At 42.3% G+C, this 27,027-nt stretch overlaps 1 protein-coding gene across 2 annotated transcripts in view; it reads right to left on the bottom strand.

The window, feature by feature from the left end:
• Positions 1–484: 484 nt before the first annotated feature.
• Positions 485–27,027, bottom strand: part of MOB3A (MOB kinase activator 3A) — a 34,498-nt gene continuing 7,955 nt past the window's right edge. Inside the window, exons 1-4 of one of the 2 annotated variants that reach the window (XM_070746824.1) lie at positions 16,768–17,038; positions 7,001–7,535; positions 4,921–5,123; positions 485–1,034 (exon numbers count right to left, since the gene is read on the bottom strand). In XM_070746824.1, coding sequence (XP_070602925.1) covers positions 1,005–1,034; positions 4,921–5,123; positions 7,001–7,415 — 648 coding nt within the window. In that variant the 5' untranslated portion in view covers positions 7,416–7,535; positions 16,768–17,038 and the 3' untranslated portion in view covers positions 485–1,004. Of the gene's footprint in view, positions 1,035–4,920; positions 5,124–7,000; positions 7,536–16,767; positions 17,039–27,027 lie in introns of those variants that run through there. The other variant, XM_070746816.1, reaches the window with a different exon arrangement.

The following is a 27,027-nucleotide window of genomic DNA, read 5'->3' as shown; positions in this document are numbered from 1 at the left end:
AAGCCATGTGGAGTGTTATCAATTGGAGTTGCTGTGACCTGCTTTGATTCTCAGCGTCTCTGATCTTGGCTTGTGGCCTAGCAGTCTGGAAGACTCGTGGGAGGCGTCTGTTTGCTATCTACAGCTTCGTCTTGGCAGCAAGAATCCTGTATATATTTGAAGTTCCAGCGTTTTTCCTGTTTGTAAGGACATTTTCTGTTACCTGTGTTTTCCTTGAATTATATAAACTGCCTTTGCCTTTTACCGATGTGTCTGGCTTCTCTTTTTTGGTTGGTCTTGGCTTCCGGAGTGACCCAGACAGAACATAAGGTGAGGACTATCTGTAAAACACAGGATGTAGTTGCAGTCCATAATTTCCAACTTCCAAGCATAGTTTGGCTCGCTGTGCACGACCCAAAAGAGAAAGGTTAAATTGCCCCATGATAATTTCCTTCCCCTTCTTGGGAGGACAGGAAACACAGTCACTACATACGTCAACAGGAGATTTCAAGTGAAAGAAGTGCTAAATTTTTTATTTTATTTCATTTTTTGCAAAAGAGGTGATTCCAAGTCATGGCCTAAGCAGACTCCTAAGCTACTTACAGGTGTCCAGTGGATTTGGGTTTAAATTTAAATCAGTTGCTCCCTTGACGCAGTAGGTGTTGTCTTCCGAAGCCCAGGTGATTTTGGTGGGAAAGCTCCAAATAACACTCCCAAGTCAGCCTCCCACCGTGTGATGTGAGAAGAAAGTCATGGAGATTTAAAGGATGCCTTGCATTTAACGGTGGTCCTTTCCTTTCTTAAACAAATATATGTACTTCAATCATCCAACAATCATGGTGATTTTACAAAAAATTCATTACATGAGCTCCTGAAAGCTCCTTTTTTAAACATAAAAAAATAAACATAAAAAGCTGTATAAAAATGGAAGTCCCTCCAGATCATAAGATCTTGTCTGTCGGGCAGGAATGGTCTTCGATCTGGACGGCGTCGGCTTGAAAGGCAGCAGACAAATTCCCAAGAGGTCAGTGGCACATCCGTGAAGTCATATCCTTCTGTCAAAAGATAAAAATGTAAAATATTTAAGCTTGCATATTACAACAGCTGCAAGGATTGTATTTGCACAGAACTGGAAAAATCCGCAAATACCTGAAGACAATGAGATCATCAAGAAAATATACGACTGTGCAGAGATGGACAGATTGGCAATGGGACTTAATAATCGAAAAGAATTGGACTATTATGAAACCTGGACAAAATGGTACCAATGGACAAAAAAAAGAAACTTAAAAGAAGCATTGAAATAAAACATCAAGAAATCTAAAAGTAATTAGAAGACAATGTCAATAGGAATGTATATACGATGTAGATTCATCTGTAAATATGACTATGTACTTTTAAAAAAAGGAAAAAATTAATATATTTTTTTTAAAAAGAACATTGAAATGTCACTTAGAAATCACATTTTCTTTTTTTTAAGGTTATTACAGGTACTTCTTGACTGATGACTACCATTGAGCCCAAAATTTCTTTTTTTTTTAAATTAAATTTTATTTACATATATAAACAATACAAACATACACAATTAAAACTCACAATAGAAAGCGGGCAAGTGCATGACAAGTCTGTATAGCGGTATTAACTATGTGCATTCTCTATTGCCAAACTACCGCATGAATCCCAGCGACCGATAAGGTCCCATAAAATTGGCCTTCTCCAGGTCCCGTCGACCAAACAATGTCGTTTGGTGGGCCCCAGGGGAAGAGCCTTCTCTGTGGCGGCCCCGGCCCTCTGGAATCAACAACCCCCCCGGAGATTAGAACTGCCCCCACACTCCTTGTCTTTCGTAAATTACTCAAGATCCATCTATACCGCCAGGCATGGGGGAGTTGAGACGCCTTTCCCCCAGGCTTTTTTTATATTTATGTTTGGGTATGTATATGTTGTTTGCTTTTTAAAATATGATAGGGTTTTATGTGCTTTTTAATATTAGATTTGTTTTCGCTGGAATATTGTTTTTATTATTGTGAGCCGCCCCGAGTCTTCGGAGAGGGGCGGCATACAAATCTAATAAATTGAATTGAATTGAATAGCAATTAATAATTACTAATTAACAAGAAATAAAGAGAAAAAAAGGTAATGATCTTAATTAATATAAATATCTTAATCTCCTTTATACATTATACTTTGTCACCAGGTAATTTTCCTTTATACTTTTAACAGTTTAGTATGTTATGACGGTTTGGCCTTTTTTCAAGCCAACGATAGAATAAATCCCAGCAATTATAAAATGAAGATTCTTCTTTGTTTTTTAATTCTAATTAAAATTTCTCTAAGTGTGACAGTTGTTAAAGTGAAATTTTATCTCATTTTGTGACCTTTCTTGGTAGAATTGTCAAGTGAATCACTGTAGTTCTTAAGTTAATCACACAGGTTGCTTTGCTTGTCAGAAGGTCGCGAAAGGAGATCGCATGAACTTGTCATAAATACAAGCCAGTTTGTCAAGCCTCTGAAATTTGATCACCTCACTATGGTGAATCGTTCCATTTGTTAAGTTAGCAACACAGGTTGTTAAGTGAATCTGGATTCTCCATTGATTTTTTTTAAAAAATTATTTATTTATTTATTTATTTGATTGATTGATTGATTGATTGATTTGCCGACTCGGGGCGGCTAACAACAGTAATAAAACAGCATATAATAATAATCCAATACTAAAAACAGTTAAAAACCCATTATTATAAAAACCAAACATACATACACATATACCATGCATAAAATTGTAGAAGCCTAGGGGAGAGTGTATGTCAGTTCCCCCATGCCTGGCGGCAGAGGTGGGTTTTGAGGAGCTTACGAAAGGCAAGGAGGGTGGGGGCAATTCTAATCTCTGGGGGGAGTTGGTTCCAGAGGGCCGGGGCCGCCACAGAGAAGGCTCTTCCCCTGGGTCCCGCCAAGCAACATTGTTTAGTTGACGGGACCCAGAGAAGGCCAACTCTGTGGGACCTAACTGGTCGCTGGGATTCGTGCGGCAGAAGGTGGTCCCTGAGATAATCTGGTCCGGTGCCATGAAGGGCTTTATAGGTCATAACCAACACTTTGAATTGTGACCGGAAACTGATCGGCAACCAATGCAGACTGCGGAGTATTGGTGTAACATGGGCATATTTGGGAAAGCCCATGATTGCTCTCGCAGCTGCATTCTGCACGATCTGAAGTTTCCGAACACTTTTCAAAGGTAGCCCCATGTAGAGAGCGTTACAGTAGTCGAGCCTCGAGGTGATGAGGGCATGAGTGACTGTGAGCAGAAATGTGGACTTCAACTCCCAGAATCCTTCAGTCAGCGTACTGGCTGTGGAATTTTGGGAGTTGAAGTCCAGACATCTTTATGTTGCTACGGTTGAGGAAATAATAACAATAACAATAACAATAACAATTATTATTATTATTATTATTATTATTGTTATTATTATTATTATTATTATTATTATACTTGTATGCCGCCCCTCTCTGGGGACCTGCAGCAGCTCACAACATACAATGCAAATAATAAGTATACAAATCTAATAGTTAAAAATATAGCTAAAAACCCATTAATTTAATACTGGGCTACATAGTGTTTCCATTATTGCATGACTATTTTTTGGTTTTGTCTGTATATATTTTATTGTTTTTTCCCCAACCGCTGTTAGTTGCCTAAGCTGGCTGAGGAACTCTGGAAGTTGAAGTCCACAAGTCTTAAAGTTGCCAAGGTTGGAGACCCCTGGCTTAGAAATAGATCGCCAAGTACACTTTCTAAATAAATAAAATGAATAAACCTCAGCAGTCCAATGTCATTTATTCTACTTTATCTACCATCAAGCTGTTGATTGTCCAGCTAAGGATGAAAAACACCTGGGTGTGCCTCCCTTTCTTTGTTTCTCTTTTCTTTTGCAGAAGTATTAATGTTTGTACAATTTTGTTAAATATTTAATCTTAATTGCCCTAATAAGTAAATAAAAACTCAAGCTAATCACATGCATTTTAGGCATCAGAGGAAAGGGAATGAACTTAGTACTATATGTTCTTGTTTCTCTTTCCTTTTGCAGAGCTAATAATGTTTATACAACTTGGTTAAATATCTAATCCTAGTTGCCGTAACAAATAAATAAAACTTCAAATATGACATGCATTTTATGCATTAGAGGAATGAAGGGGAATAGTACTGCGTATATATTCTTTTTATATTCATTTAAAAACAAAAACACACCACTGTTCCATGGTCTTCTTTATTTGTAATCTTGTTTTTAATGGTTATTTAAGATGTGTTTTTATTGTTTTATTCTAAGCCATTCAGAAATGGGCAATTAGATAAATTAAGTACAAACTTTAACAATAACATGCCAATGAGTCCTGTGGCTCTTCGTTAAATAAAAGTGGACTCTTTTTCTCTTAAAACAGTGGTTCTCAACCTTTCTAATGCCACGACCCCTTAATACAGTTCCTTATGTTGTGGTGACCCCCAACCATAAGTCTAGCCCCAATTCTCCCAACAGAGCTTTAAGCTTTGGCAGGAAGGTCAGAGGGACACCCCCACTGTAAACATCTGATTGGTCGAATTGTAAAAATATGTTCCAAGACACCAGAATAGAAGATTTAGTTCCTAACACCATGGGAAATTTGTCTTTTCCCATGGTCTTAGGCGACCCCTGTGAAATGGTCGTTCGACCCCCCAAAAGGGCCCCAACCCCCAGTTTGAGAACCACTGTCTTAAAACAACCATACTCTTCATTGATTGCCAAATCCCACCATTCTAGGGTGAAACTTTGGAAGAACAAACTGCTGAAAGTGTGCAATACCTGAGGAGCTCAGGAGGGGGAGCCCTCCCTCCATCTCCTCTCAGGTACCTGAACCATGGCTCCCCATGTGGCAGGCAAGCAAATGCCACACCAACCCTGCACTCACCAGAGGCTCCAATTCCTTGTTGTCTATGAGATTGAACTCTTTTACAAAATAGTAGAAGTGCTTGTAGCATGTATTCACGTGGGCTTCCGAGCCCATCTGGGCGATACGATCAAAGTGGTGGATGTAGACATGGACAAAGACGCGGAAGAGACGGGAGAGGATCTTTTTCACAGCCTGGAGGAAGTTCTTGGGAAATGGAGTACCTGTGGAAGACCACAACAATTAATCTTCCTTCCGTCTTCCCTCTCTCCTTTCCTTCTTCCCATCTCCTCCCTTCCTCCTTCCCATCTCTCTTCCTCTCTTTCATTCTTCCCTCCCTCTATCCTCCCTTCGTTCCTCCCACCTCTCTTCGTTCCTCCCATTTTCTACCTACCTTCTTCCCTGCTATCTCCTTCCTTCCCTCCCTCTCCCCCTTGATTTATTCTTTCTTTCTATCTATCTATCTATCTATCTATCTATCTATCTATCTTCGGAGTCTTCGGAGAGGGGTGGCACACAAATCTAATAAATTTATTATCATCATCATCATCATTATTATTATTATTAATTATCTATCCGTCTATCCATCTATCCATCTATCTATCTTCGGAGAGGGGTGGCATACAAATCTAAGAAATTATTATTATTAGGGTATTATTATTATTATTATTATTATTAATTAGATCTGCATGCCGCCCCTCTCCGTAGACTCTCTCTCTCTCTCTCTCTAATTAATTTATAGGCCACCCAACTCCTTCTGGATTCTGGGTGGCCCACAATATCTAAAAACAATATAAAAGATCCAATAAGAAACCATTCATATCTTTTTGTGGCCGGATCTAGATGGTATCTATCGATCAACGGTCCCAGGCCTGCCAGCAGGGATACATATCTCAAGAGGTATCTGGTTCCATAGAACTGAAGCCACCACAGAGAAGGCCCTCCATCACAGCCCCACCAACTGACATTGTCTGGCCAACTCGATCAGCGTAACATATCCAGGGCAGGAAAAATGGCAGACATGGTTAAAACCAGCAGGCCAGAATTAACTACGCAAGTTGCATATTCCCAAAATTGGAGTGTCCCTTTCCAGCACCCAGGAAGGGGAAATAAAATAAGGAAGAGCTACCACAAGGAGACTTGGGTTATATATAGTCTCCAGCCAAAACACTGTATTTTTGGACTATAAGACGCACCAGAGTATAAGACGCCTCTTAGTTTTTGGGGCGGAAAATAGGAGAAATAGTTGATTGGCGGGATGAATGGCCTCCCTGAATACCCTCAATCAGCTGTTCCCAGAGCGGAACTTTAGAACTTTAGGTTCGTTGGTTGTAAGCTCTGTACCTTGCTTTTTCAGCCTGTGAAATCTCCATTTCAGAAGCTTTTTTCGAGCCTCTGAAACCTCTGTTGTAGCTCCATCCAGCCTCTCAAACAGAGATTTCAGAGGCTGGGAAAAAGGCTCGATAGGGCTACATTCGGTGTATAAGACGCACCAAATTTTCACTCTCTTTCATTCATTCATTCATTGGATTTGTATGCCGCCCCTCTCCGTAGACAGTGATAAAAACAGAATGTAAAAATCCAATAATAAAACAGCTAAAAACCCTTGTTATAAAACCAATCATACACACAAACATACCATGCATAAATTGTAGAAGTCTAGGGGTAAAAGAATATCTTAGTTCCCCCATGCAGAGGTGGGTTTTGAGGAGTTTACGAAAGGCAATGAGAGTGGGGGCTGTTCTAATCTCTGGGGGGAGTTGGTTCCAGAGGGCTGGGGCCGCCACAGAGAAGGCTCTTCCCCTGGGCCCCACCAAACGACATTGTTTAGTTGACGGGACCCGGAGAAGGCCCACTCTGTGGGACCTAACTGGTCGCTGGGATTCGTGTGGCAGAAGGCAGTCCCTGAGATAATCTGGCCCGGTGCCATGAAGGGCTTTATAGGTCATAACCAACACTTTGAATTGTGTGACCGGAAACTGATCGGCAACCAATGCAGACTGTGGAGTGTTTAGAGGGGGAAAGGTGGGTTTTTCTGATTTTTCTAATCAAACGTCTTAATTTCCTTCCTGGCCTTTTCAACCTCCTCCCACCAACTCACCGATGTTTGTAGGGAAAAGATCCTCGTTGTTGATCTGTGCTTCAATCCAATCCATGAGAAGGTTCATGTATTTAGGCGCAGAAAGGGCAGTGGGCTTGCGGTATTTCTCATCCTGCCACCGATATTCGTATTTTGGGCCACCGGACATAACCGGGCAGGATTTTTCCGTGCAATAATCACTGATTGTCCCATAAATGAGGTTGATGCGGTTGAAAAAGTCGACCACGTGAACAGCCACCCAATCGTGTAGCTCCTCGTCGTGAGGGAGCTTCACAGCCAGCTTTAAATCCAGCCCGGCGTTAAGGGATGCCTGAGCCTTTTTGTGAAGCTCAAAGCGCTGGGTCCCGGGTTCAAATTTCCGCTTAGGCCGGAAGGTCCGATCCTTGTTAAAAACTTGTTTCAAAGGATTGGCCATCCCCTGTTCCCCAAAGTTTCTGAGATCTAGAAATCCACCACCACGTGCCCTCCAAGGGTGTGACTGCTACAACCAACACCTTTAAATCTCCTTTCGAATCCCACTAGTGAACTTTGAAATCTGCAAGACAAAAATATATAAACAAGAAGTTTGAGAAAGTGGGAAAGGAAAGAAATCCAAAAAGGATGTCTCAAAATAAATTCTAAAATTTGGTTACTCAGGCACTTTGTTTATATTCTGAATTCTTAAAACAAAGAAAATATAGAAACATAGAAGACTGACGGTATAAAAAGACCTCATGGTCCATCTAGTCTGCCCTTATACTATTTCCTGTATTTTATCTTACAATGGATATATGTTTATCCCAGGCATGTTTAAATTCAGTAACTGTGGATTTACCAACCATGTCTGCTGGAAGTTTGTTCCAAGGATCTACTACTCTTTCAGTAAAATAATATTTTCTCATGTTGCTTTTGATCTTTCCCCCAACTAACTTCAGATTGTGTCCCCGTATGTCCGATAATCTTTATTGAAGATAAATAGGAGAGGGGATACATATAGCAAAAGGACTGTGCGAAAATTGGTACAATTGTACATGAATTTAGAGTATACAGTTATAAATCAAAATATACACTTACATATATAAAAGAAAATAAAGCTAGAGAGAAAGAAAAGGAAGGAAAAGGGGAAAGGAAAGAGAAGAGGAAAAATTAAAAATTAAAAAAGAAGAAGGAAACAAGAGATTCATATCTATAAATTTATCAGATGTCGTAAATAGCGTCCACATCTGTTGACCCTATTACTCTACAGCTTTTAAGATCTTTACTATCAGTATAGATGAAAGTTTTGAGTTTCTAAAGTTGAGTCAGAGTTTAAATTTTGTCATTTTGAATTTGTTCATCCTTTTATCAATGATTCATAATGTTGTTTTATAAGTTTGTAGGGTAGTTGTTTGGGTGAAGGGTAAGAGGATCATGATGGAGTTGTATGTATGTTCTGTTCAAACTTTTCCTGAACACCATCACTCTGCTAAACAAATAATTCCCTCAACATTATACAACTATTTACTAAGTCTGCACTACTATTACTACTAGTTTTTTTCTCATCATTCCTATCACCCATGTCCTCACACTTATGATTGTAACTTGTTGCTCGTATCCTTAAGATTTTTTATTAATATTGTTTCTTCATTGCTTATTTGGCTCCTATGACAATCATTAAATGCTGTACCTCATGATTCTTGAAAAATGTAATTTTCTTTTATGTACACTGAGAGCATATGCACCAAAGACAAATTCATTGTGTGTCCAATCACATTTGGCCAATAAAGAATTCTATTTTTAAAAATCAAGGTCAAATTGGGCAGTACAGTGATACCTTGTCTTACAAACTTAATTGGTTCCAGGACGAAGTTCTTAATGTGAAAAGTTTGTAAGACGAAATAATGTTTCCCATAGGAATCAATGGAAAAGCGATTAAGGAGTGCAAACCCAAAATTCACCCCTTTTGCCAGCCGAAGCGCCCGTTTTTGTGCTGCTGGGATTCCCCCGCTGGGATTCCCCTGCAGCATCACAAAAACACGGAAGTCCGGAGGTTGGGTTTCCCATGGAGGGGAGCCTCAGGGGAATCCCAGCAGCGCAAAAACGGGTGCTTCGCTGGCAATGGAAGTCCGGAGGCAGGGTGCCCAGTGGCGGCAGTGGGTTTGTAAGGTGAAAATAGTTTGTAAAAAGAGGCAAAAAAATCTTAAACCCTTGGTTTGTATCTCGAAAAGTTTGTATGACGAGGGGTTTGTAAGACAAGTTATCACTGTATTTAGACACATGCCTGGGTCAAAAAATCTTGCCTCGCCTTCGTGGAAATGCAACTTTGAGAAAAAGACAATCGCATATACAACAGCGATGGAGGTAGCTCTAATGGAGCCTGCTTATGGAGTTGTAACTCGTGACACTAATAAAGTGGGTCAGCCATGTGGGTGATCCAATTTTACAACCCTTTAAAACAAACACTGTGGTCATAAAAGCAAACTCATTGTTTGACATGGGCGGGGTTTTTTTGCTGCAAAACTAGTTTCAGGAAACAAACATACCCCAAAAGTCATGTGACCATTAGATATTGCAAATGAGCATCAACGTAGGTCTGCTGCTTGGTCATGGGACTGCAGGGACGTGGCCATCATAACTTTGGAACAGGGTCACAAATAGCTCTGCGGAAATCCTTTGTAACTTTGAATTTATTTATTTATTAATTGGACTTATATGCCAGCCTTCTCCAAAGACTCAGGGCAGCTTGCAACATATAAAAGCAATACAAAAACCAATTCTAAAGCCCAATTATAAAATTAATCTAAAAACCCAAGTCATAAGACCATATAACCACACTCATTGATGTCACAGTCATATCCAAAGTCCTTCTCGTCCAGCATCTACTATCCACCACGGGATACTTGCCAGGACAGGTGAGCAAAGCAAATCCTAAACTTCATTCCTAGTGGGGATAGACTTCCTCTGAACATGGAGTTTCCCTATCTGCTTCTCAGCCCTGGTTGTAAGCCCAGCCACCAATCAATCCAAGTTCCCTTCGGATTCATTAATAATAATAATAATAATAATAATAATAATAATAATAATAATAATAATATTTTTTTAAAAATTGTATGTGTGTTTAGAAAATGGGGTTTTAAAAAAATTTAGACAGTAATTTAGATTTGTTGTAAATTGTTTTCACTTTGTTGTGAGCCGCCCCGAGTCTGCGGAGAGGGGCGGCGTACAAATCTAAATAATAAATAAATAAATAAATAAATAAATAAATAAATAAATAAATAAATAAATAAATAAATAAATAAATAAATAAATTTGTATGCTGCCCCTCTCTGAAGACTCGGGGCGGCTCACAACATAGCAATAGTACAATACATTGCAAATCTGATTTTAAAATGTAAAAAGTAAAATGTAAATTTAAAAACATTAATATAACATAATCAATATCATAAAATCACAACTATGCACTCGTACACACTCAACCCAATTAATCATAATACAGAGGTCAGAAAAACAACGAAGGGGGGAGGTAATCATCCCCACGCCTGGCGACAGAGATGAGTCTTCAGCATTTTACGGAAGGCGAGGAGGGTGGGGGATGTTCGAATCTCTGGAGGGAGTTGATTCCAGAGGGCCGGGGCCACCACAGAGAAGGCTCTTCCCCTGGGCCCCGCCAACCGACATTGTTTAGTCGACGGGACCCGGAGAAGGCCAACTCTGTGGGACTTAATCAGCGCTGGGATTCGTGTGGCAGAAGGCGGTCATTCCCTTGGCTGCCAAAGAGACCTTTGAGAAAAAGCCACACGGGGCCAGTTTCTCCTTTCCACAAACAGGGATGCACAGATAAGACACCTGCCACCATATTTCCCTGAAAATAAGACCCTGTCTTATATTTTTTTGGAACCCTGAAATAAGTGCAATGTTAAGGTTCCAGATAACGTCCAAACTAAATGAGAGTCCGAGTCAAAGTATTCCTCAAAGTTCCAATTTATTTCCGAAGCTATCCTGGCAACCTCACTGGGAAACCTGGATCTGAAGTTTCCCACTCAGTGGAAAGTTCACATCATAGAAACATAGAAGACTGACGGCAGAAAAAGACCTCATGGTCCATCTAGTCTGCCCTTAAACTATTTTTTGTATTTTATCTTAGGATGGATCTATGTTTATCCCAGGAATGTTTAAATTCAGTTACTGTGGATTTACCAACCACGTCTGCTGCAAGATTGTTCCAAGCATCTACTACTCTTTCAGTAAAATAATATTTTCTCATGTTACTTCTAATCTTTCCCCCAACTAACTTCAAATTGCGACCCCTTGTTCTTGTGTTCACTTTCCTATTAAAAACACTTCTCTCCTGAACCTTATTGAACCCTTTAACTAACATATTTAAATGTTTCGATCATGTCCCCCCCTTTTCCTTCTGCACTCCAGACCAGTGTTTCCCAACCTTTTTTGAGCCACGGCACATTATTCACATTTACAAAATCCTGGGGAACATTGAGCGGGGGTGGGGTGGGGGGGGCGGGGGGCTAAAAAAGTTTGGACAAAAAAACCCTCTCTTCCTCCCTTTCACCCTATTTCTCTCTCTCTCCCTCCCTCTTTCTTTCCCTCTCTCTCTCCATCCCTCTTTCTTTCTTTCTTCCTCTCTTTTTTGCTCTTTCTCTCTCCCTCCTTCCTCTTTCTCTCTTTCTTGCTTTCCTTCTCTCTTTCTCTTTCTCTCTTGCTTTCTTTCTCTCTCTCTCTCTCCCTCTCTCTCTTTCTCTATTTCTTGCTTTCTTTCTCTTGCTTTCTCTCTCACACACACTCTCTCTCCCTTGCTTTCTCACTCTCTCTTTCTTTCTTTCTTTCTTTCTCTTTCTCTTGCTTTCCTTCTCTCTTTCTCTTTCTTGCTTTCTTTTTCTCTCTTTTTCTCTCTTTTTCTTTCTCTCTCTCTCTTCCTCTTTCTTGCTTTCTCTCTCTTGCTTTCTCTCTCACACACACTCTTTCTCTCTCTCTCTCTCTCCCTTGCTTTCTCTCTCTCTCTCTCTCTTGATTTATTTCTTGCTTTCTCTCTCTCTCTTTCTCTCTCGTGCACCATGCCGGCAACAGAGAGAGAAAGAGAGAGCGGAGAGAGAGTGGAGGGCAGTTTGCCGGTCCGCGGCCCCCTGGATCAGCGGCCTCGCATGGCCCCAGCGTGAACTCCGCCGTCGCATTCGCCTCCGCCTAAGAGGCAGCGGCCACATTCACCCCCTCGCCCTCCCAGGCATCCATGGCGCTCAGCGCCCGGCCACGCGCCGCCTCCACCTCCCGGTACCCTGCCCGACTTCTACCTACAGGAACGGGTGGTGGGGCACCACGAAGGGCGGCGCTTGAAGGCCACCATGGCGCCGTTGTCATCACGGCGCAAAGCCACGCAGTCCTGGATCGCTCGCTTCTCCGTCCAGCAAGCCGGCTGCCTGGGAAAGCGGCGCGCTGTTTAAACGCCCACTTTTCAAACGCGGCAGCCGACTTTGCTGGCCGGAGAAGGGAGCGATTTAGGGCTGCGTGGCTTTGTGTGGCTTAGAAGCAACAGTGGCCGACGCCCTCCCACCGGGCCCCAAAAGCTCACTTGCCTTCACCGCCAAGGAAGCTCCAGCCAGGCCGGGCTCGCGGCACACCTGGCCATGTCCCGCGGCACACTAGTGTGCCGCGGCACACTGGTTGGGAAACACTGCTCCAGACTATACAGATTGAGTTCATGAAGTCTTTCCTGATAAGTTTTATGCTTAAGACCTTCCACCATTCTTGTAGCCCGACTTTGGACCCGTTCAATTTTATCCATATCTTTTTGAAGGTGAGGTCTCCAGAACTGAATACAGTCTTCCAAATGGGGTCTCACCGATCCTCTTTGGAGGGGGGAGGTGGAACCTATTGGCCATATGTATAAAACATCCCAACGAACTCTTCCCCCAATCTCATCCAACAAGCCAGGTTTTGAGAAGACTCCAGTCTGTCATCTGCACCTCTATAACTGTCTGGTTTGGTGCTGCAACCCAACAGGACCGACACAGACTTCAGAGGAGAATCAGAACTGCAGAAAAAACAATTGCTGCCAACCTGCCTTCCATTGAGGACCTGTATACTGCACGAGTCAAAAAGAGGGCGGGGAAAATATTTACTGACCCCTCGCATCCTGGACACAAACTGTTTCAACTCCTACCCTCAAAACGTCGCTACAGAGCACTGCACACCAAGACAATTAGACACAAGAACAGTTTTTTTCTGAACGCCATCACTCTGCTAAACAAATAATTCCCTCAACACTGTGAGACTTTCTACTAAATCTGCACTTCTATTCTACTAGTTTTTCTCATCATTCCTTTCACCCATTTCCTCCCATGTTGACTGTATGACTGTAACTTGTTGCTTATATCCTAAGATTTTTATTAATGTTGCTTCTTCATTGCTTATTTGATCCCTATGACAATCATTAAATGTTGCACCACATGATTCTTGACAAATGTATATTTTATTTTATGTACGCTGAGAGCATAGGCACCAAGACAAATTCCTTGTGTGTCCAATCACACTTGGCCAAAAAAAATTCTATTCTATTCTATTCTTTAATTTTGCAAAAAAAAGGCCTCTTTATCAAAATGCACAAGCTTACGGAGAAGGCAGAAGACAGATGCTGTGACTCTCCGATTACTCAGAAACCACTCAAGAAGCTGCCATCACCGCATCCTGCAACCACCCCGTGTCAGCTCTGTTAAGAAAGCGGAAACCCAGTGAATGTTTACACCCAACTTGCAAAGAAAAGGAGAAGAGAGCAAAAGAGCTCAAGACAACAAATTACTAATTTTCCTCCGAAATGAACTCGCTTGCTGTGCCTTGGCTCAGGTCTTTCCCAAACAAAGTCTCCCTCTCTCCCTCCAGGAAAAGATGATTCCAACCACCGTAAATCCACAGCAACATCAAAGAACGTGGGCAGTTGACATTATGGGGTACTGGAGGAATTGGGGAAGGCAGAGCTGGGCTTAGCCTACCTTGCAGGGTTGTGGTAATGAGTGACATAGGGGAAGGTTTGGTAGGGAAGGTTTGCCTATTTGCCGATGACTCTAAAGTGTGCAATAGGGTTGATATTCCTGGAGGCGTCTGTAATATGGTAAATGATTTAGCTTTACTAGATAAATGGTCAAAGCAATGGAAACTGCAGTTTAATGTTTCCAAATGTAAAATAATGCACTTGGGGAAAAGGAATCCTCAATCTGAGTATTGTATTGGCAGTTCTGTGTTAGCAAATACTTCAGAAGAAAAGGATTTAGGGGTGGTGATTTCTGACAGTCTCAAAATGGGTGAACAGTGCAGTCAGGCGGTAGGGAAAGCAAGTAGGATGCTTGGCTGCATAGCTAGAGGTATAACAAGCAGGAAGAGGGAGATTGTGATCCCCTTATATACAGCGCTGGTGAGACCACATTTGGAAGACTGTGTTCAGTTCTGGAGACCTCACCTACAAAAAGATATTGACAAAATTGAACGGGTCCAAAGACGGGCTACAAGAATGGTGGAAGGTCTTAAGCATAAAACATATCAGGAAAGACTTCATGAACTCAATCTGTATAGTCTGGAGGACAGAAGGAAAAGGGGGGACATGATTGAAACATTTAAATATATTAAAGGGTTAAATAAGGTCCAGGAGGGAAGTGTTTTTAATAGGAAAGTGAACACAAGAACAAGGGGACACAATCTGAAGTTAGTTGGGGGAAAGATCAAAAGCAACATGAAAAAATATTATTTTACTGAAAGAGTAGTAGATCCTTGGAACAAACTTCCAGCAGACGTGGTAGATAAATCCACAGTAACTGAATTTAAACATGCCTGGGATAAACATATATCCATCCTAAGATAAAATACAGAAAATAGTATAAGGGCAGACTAGATGGACCAGGAGGTCTTTTTCTGCTGTCAGACTTCTATGTTTCTATGTAATAGGAGAAGAAAATAGGGAGCGGGAGTGTCATTTTGAGCTGCTGGAAGGAAAGGGAGAATATAACTTCAGGGAAGAAACGAAACCTGTGTTACAGAGGTTAAAGAGTCTGGGGTAAGAAATAACACACCTCCGTTTATATTGAGATATTCGTGAATTGGGAGTGCCAAAGGTAGCAAGGTTAGCCAATGAATAGGCATAGTAACTAAGTCAGCCAATGGGAACTAAGCACTTCCGAGTCTGTGCAGAGAATCAAAACTCAAAGCTTAAGCTTAAGGCTGGGCGTAGCTCAATCCACTCTCTCTGTCCCCTCTGTACTGCTCTGCTGAAATGAAGCTAACTCCTGCTTGTGTTTACTTGAAAAAATAATCTGATACGGGTATTGCAAATTCATCTGTTAATTATGGTTAAAAAGGAGTCATTCAATCCAGCTGAATTGGTCATCTGTGTGTACTTCTGGTTTTGAATTTTGCAACAAACTCTTAATAGTTTACAGTCTGTTTGGTGCTGGCCTGAAGTTTCCAGGAAATGCATAAGCAAGGCTTAAAAGCAATAGTCTTCCCCTCTTACATGATGTGGCAACTAAGGTAGATTGCCTCTGCTCAGGGTGGATGAATTGTCAAATCCATCCATCTACCAGTGTCTGTCTGTCTGTCTGTCTGCCTGCCTTCCTGCCTACTTACCTACCTACCTACCTACTGTTCTGTCTGGGTCCCCCCAGACGCCAACACCAACTAAAAACAGTAGCCAGACACACTGGTAAAAAGCAAAGGCAGTTTATATATTTGAAAGCAAACACAGGTAACAAAAACTGTTCTTACAGACAGGAACGTTATGAAGCTTCACAGAGGTTTCACGACGGCCAGGCAATAAAACAGGATTCTTGCTGGCAAAAACAACACTGGAGGTAATAAAACCCACGCCTCCCCCAAGTCTTCAGCCTTCGAAGCCACAAGCCAGGATCAGAGACGCCAAGAATCGAAGCAAGGTCACAGGACTCCCAATAGATAACTCTCCACAATACAGTAAGGTTGGGCCTGCCTTTTCAACCCTGCTGAGGAGAACCACACCCAAACCCAGCTGTTACCAATTCAAGGATGGAAATACCTTGCTAATTGGCCCCTTCTTTGGGCTGCCCGTCTCTGCCTCATATCTATGATAGCCTGGGCGTCTTCATCTAATGAATCCAGGCTACTCGCTGGGGAGAGCCCCCCCCCCGGGGGTTTCAGGCTGCTCTCCCCCTCCTCCTCTTCTGCCTGGTCCTCCCCCTCCTGTTCATCGTCCTCCCCCTCTGAGCATGGATCCGGCAGAGTTCCAGCCGTTCCCTGAGGAGCCTCAGGCTGAATCACAACACCTACCTACCTGTATCTACCTACCTACCTACCTACCTACCTATGCACCTACCTACCTACCTACCTACCTGTAGCTATCTACCTACCTACCTACCTACCTATCCATCCATCCACTAATATTTTTATCCCTCCTTTATTCCTTGTAAGAAATTCAATCTCAAGGCACTGAACATACACAATATTCTTTCACCCTCTTCTTTCCCCACTGCAACCCAGTAGTGAATTGTGTCGGGCAAAGAGAAGTCGCCGGCCCGGAGTCGCCCAGCTGGCAGGATGAGAATCCACGGTGTCTCCCACATCTTAGCCACTACAGTACTCTAAACGGGCTCTTCGTCACACAACACATGCTGGATCAGACAACACATGAAGTTGACTCGCTTGTAATTCAGTGCATTCTGAAATAATCACACCCTCTTTGGCTGCCACCAATTTCCTCCCAACAGGAGCCCTGCGAGGCGGGTTCGGCTGAGAGAGGGGGATTCAGCTGGTTTTGATGCCTAAGGAAGACTAACACTCACGGGTCTTCAAGGTTCCAGCCCAGCATCTTCTCCCTTACATCCGGGGTCTGGTCATGGTCCATTGCAACTTGGCTAGCTGGGGAATTCTGGGAGTTGAAGTCCACAAGTCTTAAAGTTGCCACGTTCAGAGACCCCTGCACCACACCAAACTAGTTCTGGGTTTGAATAACCACCAAAGAGAAATGCAGGAAGGAATCCATCCCAACTTATAAACAGAGACAGCAGAATTTATCTCGAGCTGCTGACCTTGCGACATTTGTTTATTGACTGCGTTTCTAAGCAGCAACAATCCACACATCCTTGGTTCCCTGGATGCTGTACATAACAATTGAGGTTTATTTTATACAGACAAAACTTCCACCACCAAAAGCATCACAAACTTGGGCCTATTTATTTTAATGACAAGAAGGACTGGGGTGACCTGATAGCAGTGTTCCCATAGGTTCAGACTCAACCCCGACAAGACAGAGTGGATGTGTATTGCATTGTATTGTATTGTATTTATTAGATTTGTATGCCGCCCCTCTCCGAAGACTCGGGGCGGCTAACAACAATATAAAAAGACAATGTAAACAAATCTAATATTAAAAATAATCTTTAAAACCCCAATTTAAATAACCACTCATACATACAAACATACCATGTATATATTCTATAAGCCTAGGGGGAAGGGAAATTTCAATTCCCCCATGCCTGATGACAGAAGTGGGTTTTAAGGAGCTTGCAAAAGGCAAGGAGGGTGGGGGCAACTCTGATATCTGGGGGGAGCTGGTTCCAGAGGGTCGGGGCCACCACAGAGAAGTCTCTTCTCCTGGGTCCCGCCGAACGACCTTGCTTAGTCGACGGGACCCGGAGAAGGCCAACTCTGTGGGACCTAACCGGCCACTGGGATTCGTGCGGTTTTACCTCCCAGGGATAATACCAACTGTCCACCCATTACCCTGGTAGAGGGGGAGTCTTTGTCCCTCTCAGAGAGGGTCCACAACTTGGGCGTCCTCCTCGATCCACAGCTGAGCTTAGAAGACCATCTCTTGGCTGTAGCGAGGGGGGGTGTTCGCACAGGTACGCCTTGTGCATCAGTTGCGGCCCTATCTGGATAGGGAGTCACTTCTCACAGTCACTCATGCCTTTATCACCTTGAGGTTCGACAACTGCAATGCTCTCTACATGGGGCTACCTTTGAAGAACGTTTGGAGACTGCAGCTAAGCCGCGAGAACTGTCATGAGCTTGCCAAGATTTACCCTTGTATCGCCATCACTCTGCGAGCTGCATTGGCTACCGATTGGTCTCCGAACGCAATTCAAAGTGTTGGTCATTACCTATAAAGCCTTCTGCCACACGAATCCCAGCGGCCGATTAGGTCCCACAGAGTTGGCCTTCTCCAGGTCCCATCGACTAAACAATGTCGTCTGGCAGGACCCAGGGGAAGAGCCTTCTCTGTGGCAGCCCCGGCCCTCTGGAACCAACTCCCCTCAGAGATTAGGACTGCCCTCAGTTGCGGCCCTATCTGGATAGGGAGTCACTTCTCACAGTCACTCATGTCTTTATCACCTTGAGGTTCGACAACTGCAATGCTCTCTACATGGGGCTGCCTTTGAAGACTGTTCGGAGACTACAAATTGTGCAAAAGGCAGCCGCGCGAGCTATAGTGGGACTACCAATATCTGCCCACATTTCAACATCACTCTGTGAGCTGCACTGGTTACCAATTGGTCTCCGGGCCCAATTCAAAGTGCTGGTTATGACCTACACAGCCCTAAATGGCTTAGGACCAGATTATCTTCGGGACCATCTTCTGCCTCATGTATCCCAGCAGCCAGTTAAATCCCACAGAGTTGGCCTTCTCCAGGTCCCGTTGGCCAGACAATATCGACTGGCGGGGCCTAGGGGAAGAACCTTCTCTGTGGCGGCCCCGGCCCTCTGGAACGAACTTGCTCTGGAGATACGTACCGCCCCCCTCCCTCCTGGTCTTTCGTAAAGCTTTAAAAACCTACCTCTGCTGGTAAGCATGGGGGCCTTGAGTGATGAGACTGTCTCCGGCCGATACTACAAATGATTGGACTGGATTAATGGGTGTGATTGTACATGGGATCTTTTTAAAATGTTTTTTTAGTAAATTTTCATAATCTTTTATCATTATTTAGATTTCTTATATATTATTGCATTTAATGTTGTATGCTGCCCTGAGTCGTTTCAAGAAGGGCGACATAGAAATCTAAATAAATAAATAAATCCCACAGAGTTGGCCTTCTCCGGGTCCCGTCGACCAAACAATGTTGCTTGGCGGGCCCCAGGAAGAGCCTTCTCTGTGGCGGCCCCGGCCCTCTGGAATCAACTCCCCCGGAGATTAGAACGGCCCCCACCCTCCTTGTCTTTCGCAAATTACTCAAGACCCATCTTTATCGCCAGGCATGGGGGAACTAAGACATCTCCCCCAGGCTTTTATATTTTATGTTTGGTATGTATGTGCTGTATGGTTTTTAATTGTTGGGGTTTTATATATCTTTTTATTATTAGATTTGTTCTATTGCCTTTTTATTACTTTTGTGAGCCGTCCCGAGTCATAATAATAATAATAATAATAATAATAATAATAATAATAATAAATCTCAGAGGGAAAATTGTGTACGGACGCCTGAGTGCTCTCAGCATTTGCAGCAACACTTGTGCAAGTTGGGCTCGCTCTAAGAGCCTGCAACAAGTCTTATGCGAGTGGGCCCATTGGCAGTTAGGCTGCGGCCTAGTAGCTGGCCTTGGCCCACAGGTTACAGGCCCCTGTGGTAAAAGAGGTGAGTTTTCATTCCTGAATCCCAGCTGGGCCCCATAGGAGAAATGAAACTGAATCAAATTACATAAATCGTAAGGCAACCAGAGTCTACGGTTCTGTAGCCTTACAGAGGAGATAGGCAGCATAAATATTTTATTACCCATATTTTTCAGAATACAACCCCCCCCCCCTCAAAAAAAAGAGGCTGAAAATTTGGGTACGTCTTATACTCCGAATGTAGCTTTTTCCCCCAGCCCTAATAGTGATACCTTGTCTTACAAACTTAATTGGTTCCAGGACGAGGTTCTTAAGGTGAAAAGTTTGTAAGACGAAACAATGTTTCCCATAGGAATCAATGGAAAAGCGATTAATACGTGCAAGCCCAAAATTCACCCCTTTTGCCAGCCAAAGCGCCCATTTTTGCGCTGCTGGGATTCCCACCTCCGGACTTCTGTGTTTTTGCGATGCTACAGGGGAATCCCAGCATCGCAAAAACAAGTGCTTTGCTGGCAACGGAAGTCCAGAGGTGGGGTTTCCCATGGAGGGGAGCCTCAGGGAAATCCCAGCAGCGCAAAAACAGGTGCTTCGCTGGCAACGGGAGTCCGGAGGCGGGGCATCCCAGTGGCGGCGGTGGGTTTGTAAGGTGAAAATAGTTTGTAAGAAGAGGCAAAAAAATCTTAAACCCTGGGTTTGTATCTCGAAAAGTTTGTATGATGAGGCGTTTGTAAGATGAGGTATCACTGTACTAACAATCTTCTCAGATTGCAGGATTTTTTTCACTGCTACTCGGAAGAAGCTTTTTTTCCAGTCCTATAAAGGTTTGTTTTCATTCATTCATTCATTCATTCATTCATTCATTCATTCATTTATTGGATTTGTATGCCGCCCCTCTCCGTAGACTCGGGGCGGCTAACAGCAATAATAAAAACAGCATATAACAATCCAATATTAAAACAGTTAAAAACCCTTATTATAAAACCAAACATACATACAGACATACCATGCATAAAATTGTAAAGGCCTAGGGGGAAAGAGTATCTCAGTTCCCCCATGCCTGGTGGCAGAGGTGGGTTTTAAGAAGCTTACGAAAGACAAGGAGGGTGTGGGGGCAATTCTAATCTCTGGGGGGAGTTGGTTCCAGAGGGCCGGGGCCGCCACAGAGAAGGCTCTTCCCCTGGGTTCCGCCAAGCGACATTGTTTAGTTGACGGGGCCCGGAGAAGACCCACTCTGTGGGACCTAACTGGTCGCTGGGATTCGTGCAGCAGAAGGCGGTCCCTGAGATAATCTGGTCTGGTGCCATGAAGGGCTTTATAGGTCATAACCAACACTTTGAATTGTGACCAGAAACTGATCGGCAACCAATGCAGACTGCGGAGAGTTGGTGTAACATGGGCATATTTGGGGAAGCCCATGATTGCTCTCGCAGCTGCATTCTGCACAACCTGAAGTTTCCGAACACTCTTCAAAGGTAGCCCCATGTAGAGAGCATTACAGTAGTCGAGCCTCGGGGTGATGAGGGCATGAGCAGTGACTCCCAGTCCAAATAGGGCCGCAACTGGTGCACCAGGCGAACTTGGGCAAACGCCCCCCTCGCCACAGCTGAAAGATGTTTCTCTAATGTGAACTGTGGATCGAGGAGGACACCCAAGTTGCGGATATTGCTACTCCCCCAAAGAAGATTTTTTTCAGCCCTAACCAGGGGATAAAACAATGCGTCTTATACTCTGAAAAATACAGTGAATAAACAAACAACAAAGACATTCCCCTTGATGCCTGGGAAATTCTGGGAACTGAATTCACACACAGCTTAAAGTTGCTAAGGTTGAGAAATCCTGATCTACAGAGATGATAAGCAGGCAAAGGATCGATTTGGAAAAACACATCCGAACTGCAGATGGACAGCAGAGGCAAAAGGTTTTAGCAGCAGCAGAAGAGGAAGAGTGCACAGTGGTGTGTTGGGTCTTTTTTTTTTCCTACCAACCCCCAAACTTGAAGTTCCTCTATTCGTTTGAACTGATGCAAAACCTCAATGAGTAATGCCACTGAAGTGCATTGGTGAGACATCTGCCTTCCACCAAAGCCACTGAAAAGGGGAATAAAAAAATTAAAAACCTAGTGATCTTATTTATATAGAAGGGTCACTTCCTCTGCGATTTATTTTATCTATCTATCTATCTATCTATCTATCTATCTATCTATCTATCTATCTATCTATCTATCAGATTTGAATGCCGCCCCTCTCCGTAGACTCAGGGCGGCTCACAACAACAATAAAAAACAGTTCATAACAAATCTAATAATTTAATGATTAAAAAAGAAAACATTAAAATCCCCGTTATTAAAACAGACATACACACAGACATACCATACTTAAATTGTATATGCCCGGGGAAGAAGTCTCAATTCCCCCATGCCTGACAGCAAAGGTGGGTTTTAAGGAGTTTACGAAAGGCAGGGAGGTTGGGGGCAGTTCTAAACTCCGGGGGGAGCTGGTTCCAGAGAGTCGGGGCCGCCACAGAGAAGGTTCTTCCCCTGTGGCCCGCCAAACGACATTGTTTAGTCGACGGGACCCGGAGAAGGCCAACTCTGTGGGACCTAATCGGTCGCTAGGATTCGTGTGACAGAAGGCGGTCCTGGAGATATTTTGGTCTTTTTGGAAGAGGCTGTGTTGGCCTTAGGTCACACGCTTCCTCAGGTATGCCCATGTCACACCAACACTCCGCAGTCTGCATTAGTTGCCGATCAGTTTCCGGTAGCAATTCAAAGTGTTGGTTATGACCTATAAAGCCCTTCATGGCATCGGACCAGAATATCTCCAGAGATCGCCTTCTGCCGCACAAATCCCAGCGACCAGTTAGGTCCCACAAAGTTGGCCTTCTCCGGGTCCCATCGACAAAACAATATCGTCTGGCGGGACCCAGGGGAAGAGCCTTCTCTGTGGCGGCCCCGACCCTCTGGAACAAACTCCCCCCAGAGATTAGGATTGCCCCCACCCTCTATGCCTTTCGCAAACTTCTTAAAACCCAGCTCTGCCGTCAGGCATCGGGGAATTGAGACATCTCCCCCAGGCTTATATAGTTTTATGTATGGCATGCTTGTGTTGTATGTTTTTAAAATAATGGGTTTTTAGATATTTTCTTTTAAATATTAGATTTGTTCATTGTATACGGTTTTATTATTGTGGTGAGCCGCCCCGAGTCTGCGGAGAGGGGCGTCATACAAATCTAATAAATGAATGAATGAATGAATGAATGAAGGAAGGAAGGAAGGAAGGAAGGAAGAAAGAAAGAAAGAAAGAAAGAAAGAAAGAAAGAAAGAAAGAAAGAAAGAAAGAAAGAAAGAGTAGAGTAGAATACTTTCATGTCCCAATGTGATTGGACACACAAGAAATTTGTCTTTGGTGCATTGGCTCTCAGTGTACATAAAAGAAAGATGCATTTATCAAGAATCATGAAGTACAACACAATGATTGTCATAGGGTTCAAATAAGCAACCAGGAAACAATCAATATTAATATAAATCTTAAAGATGCAAGCCACAAGTTACAGTCATACAGTTACAAGTGGGAGGAGATGGGTGATGGGAACGATGGGACAATTCCATTGTAACAGTAATGCAGCCTTAGTGAATAGCTTGACAGTGTTGATGGAATAATTTGTTTAGCAGAATGATGGTGTTCGGGGGGGGGGGGGACTGTTCTTGTGTCTACTTGTCTTGGTGTGCAGTTCTCTATAGCAGTGTTTCCCAACCTTGGCAACTTGAAAATATTTGGACTTCAATTCCCAGAATTCCCCAGCCAGGGAATGCTGGCTGGGGAATTCTGGGAGTTGAAGTCCAAATATCTTCAAATTGCCAAGGCTGGGAAACACTGCTCTATAGCATCATTTTGAAGGTAAGTATTGAAACAATTTATGTCCAGGATGCGAGGGGTCAGTAATTAGGACCCCAAAGTTGAAGGGTGAAAGGAATATTCTCAGATAAGAGCCAGTTAAAAGAGAGTCACCCTTCTCACCTCATTTTGTTAGTTAAAGTGATGGAGTGGAAAGGAGCCTCGAGGTCATTGAGGCTAACCGCCTATCAATAGCATAGCTAAGAGATGGCTGCCCTATATCAGTTTAACCCTTGTATGCTGTTCGAAAAAAGTTCCTAATGTTATGTTCCCGGGTCACCCTGACCCGGACCGAAAACTCTTCATTTGCAGTGCTTATGTTTGGTCTTTTTGAAAGCTTTTTTCACCTGGAAACATGTTTGAACATTTCTGCACACAATGGAATGAAAATTGAACTGAAAAAATTAATCCTTATTGGTTTATTTTGCACATAAATGTGCCTCCCCCCCCGTTTTTGTGAAAGTTTTTTCAATTTATGGATAGTTTTGCTTGCAAAATCCATTCTATTTTACTAAAGTTGGTGTGGGATTGGTAGCTTGAACATTTCTGCACACAATGATATGAAAATTGAACTGAGAAAATTAATCCTTATTGGTTTATTTTGCACATAAATGTGCCTCCCCCCCCCCGTTTCTGTGACATAGTCTTCACTTTATGGATAGTTTTGCTAGCAGAATACATTCAATTTTGCTAAAGTTGGTGTGGGATTTGTAGCTTGAACATTTCTGAACATAATGATATGAAAATTGAAGTGGAAAAATTGATGCATATTGGTTTATTTTGCATATAAAGTTATTTCAATTTATATAAAATTTATGCTGTTAATTTCAAATTTACATACTTTTTTTTAGTAAAATGGATTTCTTTCATAAAATTAGTTATCTGGCTACAATGTGGTTGATTTTCAAAAGGATATTCCAAATATTTCTAGACAAATATGTATGAACAGTGACAATAATGGCACACAGCAAGGCCGGGGGTGGTGGTGTCCCTTTTGTGGCAAAAATAAACCAATAAGAACCATTTTTTTCAGTTCATTTATATTTTTCTTATATTCAGAAATGTTCAATTTAGTATATCAAACCTTTTGGGGGAAAATTCCTTAGGGATTTGTAGCCTTAAAAAATAGAAATTGACACGAAATTCAGAAAGGATGGGGGGAGGGGCTTTTTGATCAAAATAAAAATATAAGTCTCAATTTTTCCAGTTCAATTTTCATATCATTATGTTCATAAATGTTCAAACTAGTTTTCCAGTTGAAAAAGTTTTCAAAAATACCAAATTCAAGTACCTAAAAAAAATCATTTTGGTCCGGGTCTATATGACCCGAACAGACTAAACGTGACTTTTTTTTTGCCCAGAAAAAAAAAATTTTCCCCACCCCCACAAATATTTCTTTGATGATCAGCATTGTTAAATTGAGTAAATGAATGCCTAAGATATTAAAAATATTTTGGATTTGAAGCCTGCGTAAATATAAAGTGAAAATGGTTGCAAGCAGCCGAGGGGGGGAGGGAGGCCTTATTTCTGATGTTAAAAAACCAGTAAGAATCATTTTTTTCAGTTCCTTTATATTTTTCTTATATTCAGAAATGTTCAAGGTACCATTCCCACACCAACTCCAGTAAAATAGACTGCATTTTGCAAGCAAAACTATCCATAAATTGAAAAAACTTTCACAAAAACGGGGGGGGGGAGGCACATTTATGGGCAAAATAAACCAATAAGGATTAATTTTTTCAGTTCAATTTTCATTCCATTGTGTGAAGAAATGTTCAGACTACTTTCCAAGTGAAAAAAGCTTTCAAAAAGACCAAACATAAGCACTGCAAATGAAGAGTTTTCGGTCCGGGTCAGGGTGACCCGGGAACATAACATTAGGGAGGGGTTTTTTTTCAGCAAGAAAGAAACCTCCCACCCCCCAAAAAAATTCTCATAGAGAGAACCCCTGAAATGATGAAAAGTCATGAAATTTCAAGTTTCAGATATGCAGGGAAAATTTTTTACAGGGTCTCAAACCTTGATTTCGGGTCTCACAGACCCGAACAGAACAGCAGGGTTAAACTGAGTTTAATGCCACTCAAGGCAAGTCTCTTCCACTGCCAAACAGCTCTTACTTCAATAGCTACATAATGAATTTCAGGTCATTGATCGTTGCTTATAATTTTAAAATGACACTATAATCAATTCTTTTATCTTCTCTGGATGAGTTCCCTTAGGAGAAGGGAGGAACAATCTATCACAATTAGCACTTTTTGGGTGAGTGGGTGTCTCTTACTACAGTTAGTCCTCGATATCCAACATTCATTTAGTGATCAAAGTTGCAACAACATTGAAAAAAGTGACTTATGGCCATTTTTTATAGTTATGATTTGCAGCTTCCCTGAGATCATGTGATTGATAGGTGACTCCCGGGGTCATGTCCATGGGGAAACCAGATTCACTTAACAACTGTGTCACTAATTTAACAACTGCAGTGATTCGCTTAACAAAAGTGACAAGAACAGCCGTATAAATGGAGCAAAATTCACTTAACAAATTTCTCACTTAGCCATATAAATTCTGGGCTCAGTTGTGGTTGTAAGTCGAGGACTACCTATACTAGATTGGTTCACTCCATCTGGGGCTGGAGGAAGATTTAAAAACTTCCTGCACAGATCATTTAGGCACCATTACATGTGAATTTATGTGCAGATCAAGATCCTCAGACCTGGATCCTTTGGCTGCATTCACATGACCGGTAGTGGTTATCTAACCACTACAGATAATTATCAATTTATAACTGTTCTATCCTGAGCCTACGCAGATTGAAAACAAAGGAGGAATCCACGCGCTGATATTTTAAATCGACCTTTTTATATAGAAAGCAGCATTTATACAAGCCAAATTCATGCATGGGAGGTCATCTTGGCAGCTTCTCAGTGAGAGTAGTTAAAAGCTGCCGAAGATCAAAGCTAATTTGCACATTCCTTTATGAGATAAAGAGCCTCCAGTTTCCCTGACTTACATTTACCGATTGCCATACTCCCTGCAGACAGGGCAATTCTACTCCAAGGATTTTAGTTGAGAAATAACAGTTGGCTGGCGTAACATGGCTGGAACTCCAAACATCAACTGACTCCATTACAAAACATTAAAACTCCACCCCGAATATCCCATGAGCCACCTTTAAATACCTATGGGAAGTGATCAACAATTCCCTAAAATTAACAAACTACAGACTACTTCCTTTTCCCATACAAGTATTTTTGTCTTTTTCTTAAGTCTTCTAAAGCGAGCATCTAACAAAGGCTTCATAGTCTTCCTCCTCCTCCTCTAAGTCACACCCTCCTGTCACTGGTGTATCCGCCACCTCTGGTGGTCTTTTAGGTTCATCTAGGTCAGGGGTGGGCAATTAATTTTGCCATGGGGCCGCATGAGAAATTGGGATGGTTTTAGAGGGCCGGATTAATATAATTAACTCAGTTCTACCTAATACTCTATATTATTGGGTAGAACTGAGTTAATTATATTATAATCATAATTTATAATTATATATTACATTATATTATATTATATATATATATATATATATATATTTATATATTATAATTATAAATTAA

Source organism: Erythrolamprus reginae, chromosome 1 (assembly GCF_031021105.1).
Source record: "Erythrolamprus reginae isolate rEryReg1 chromosome 1, rEryReg1.hap1, whole genome shotgun sequence".
Classification (NCBI taxonomy): domain Eukaryota; kingdom Metazoa; phylum Chordata; class Lepidosauria; order Squamata; family Dipsadidae; genus Erythrolamprus; species Erythrolamprus reginae.
Note: the sequence above shows the minus strand (reverse complement) of the source record. Positions and strands in the feature narration are given on the sequence as shown.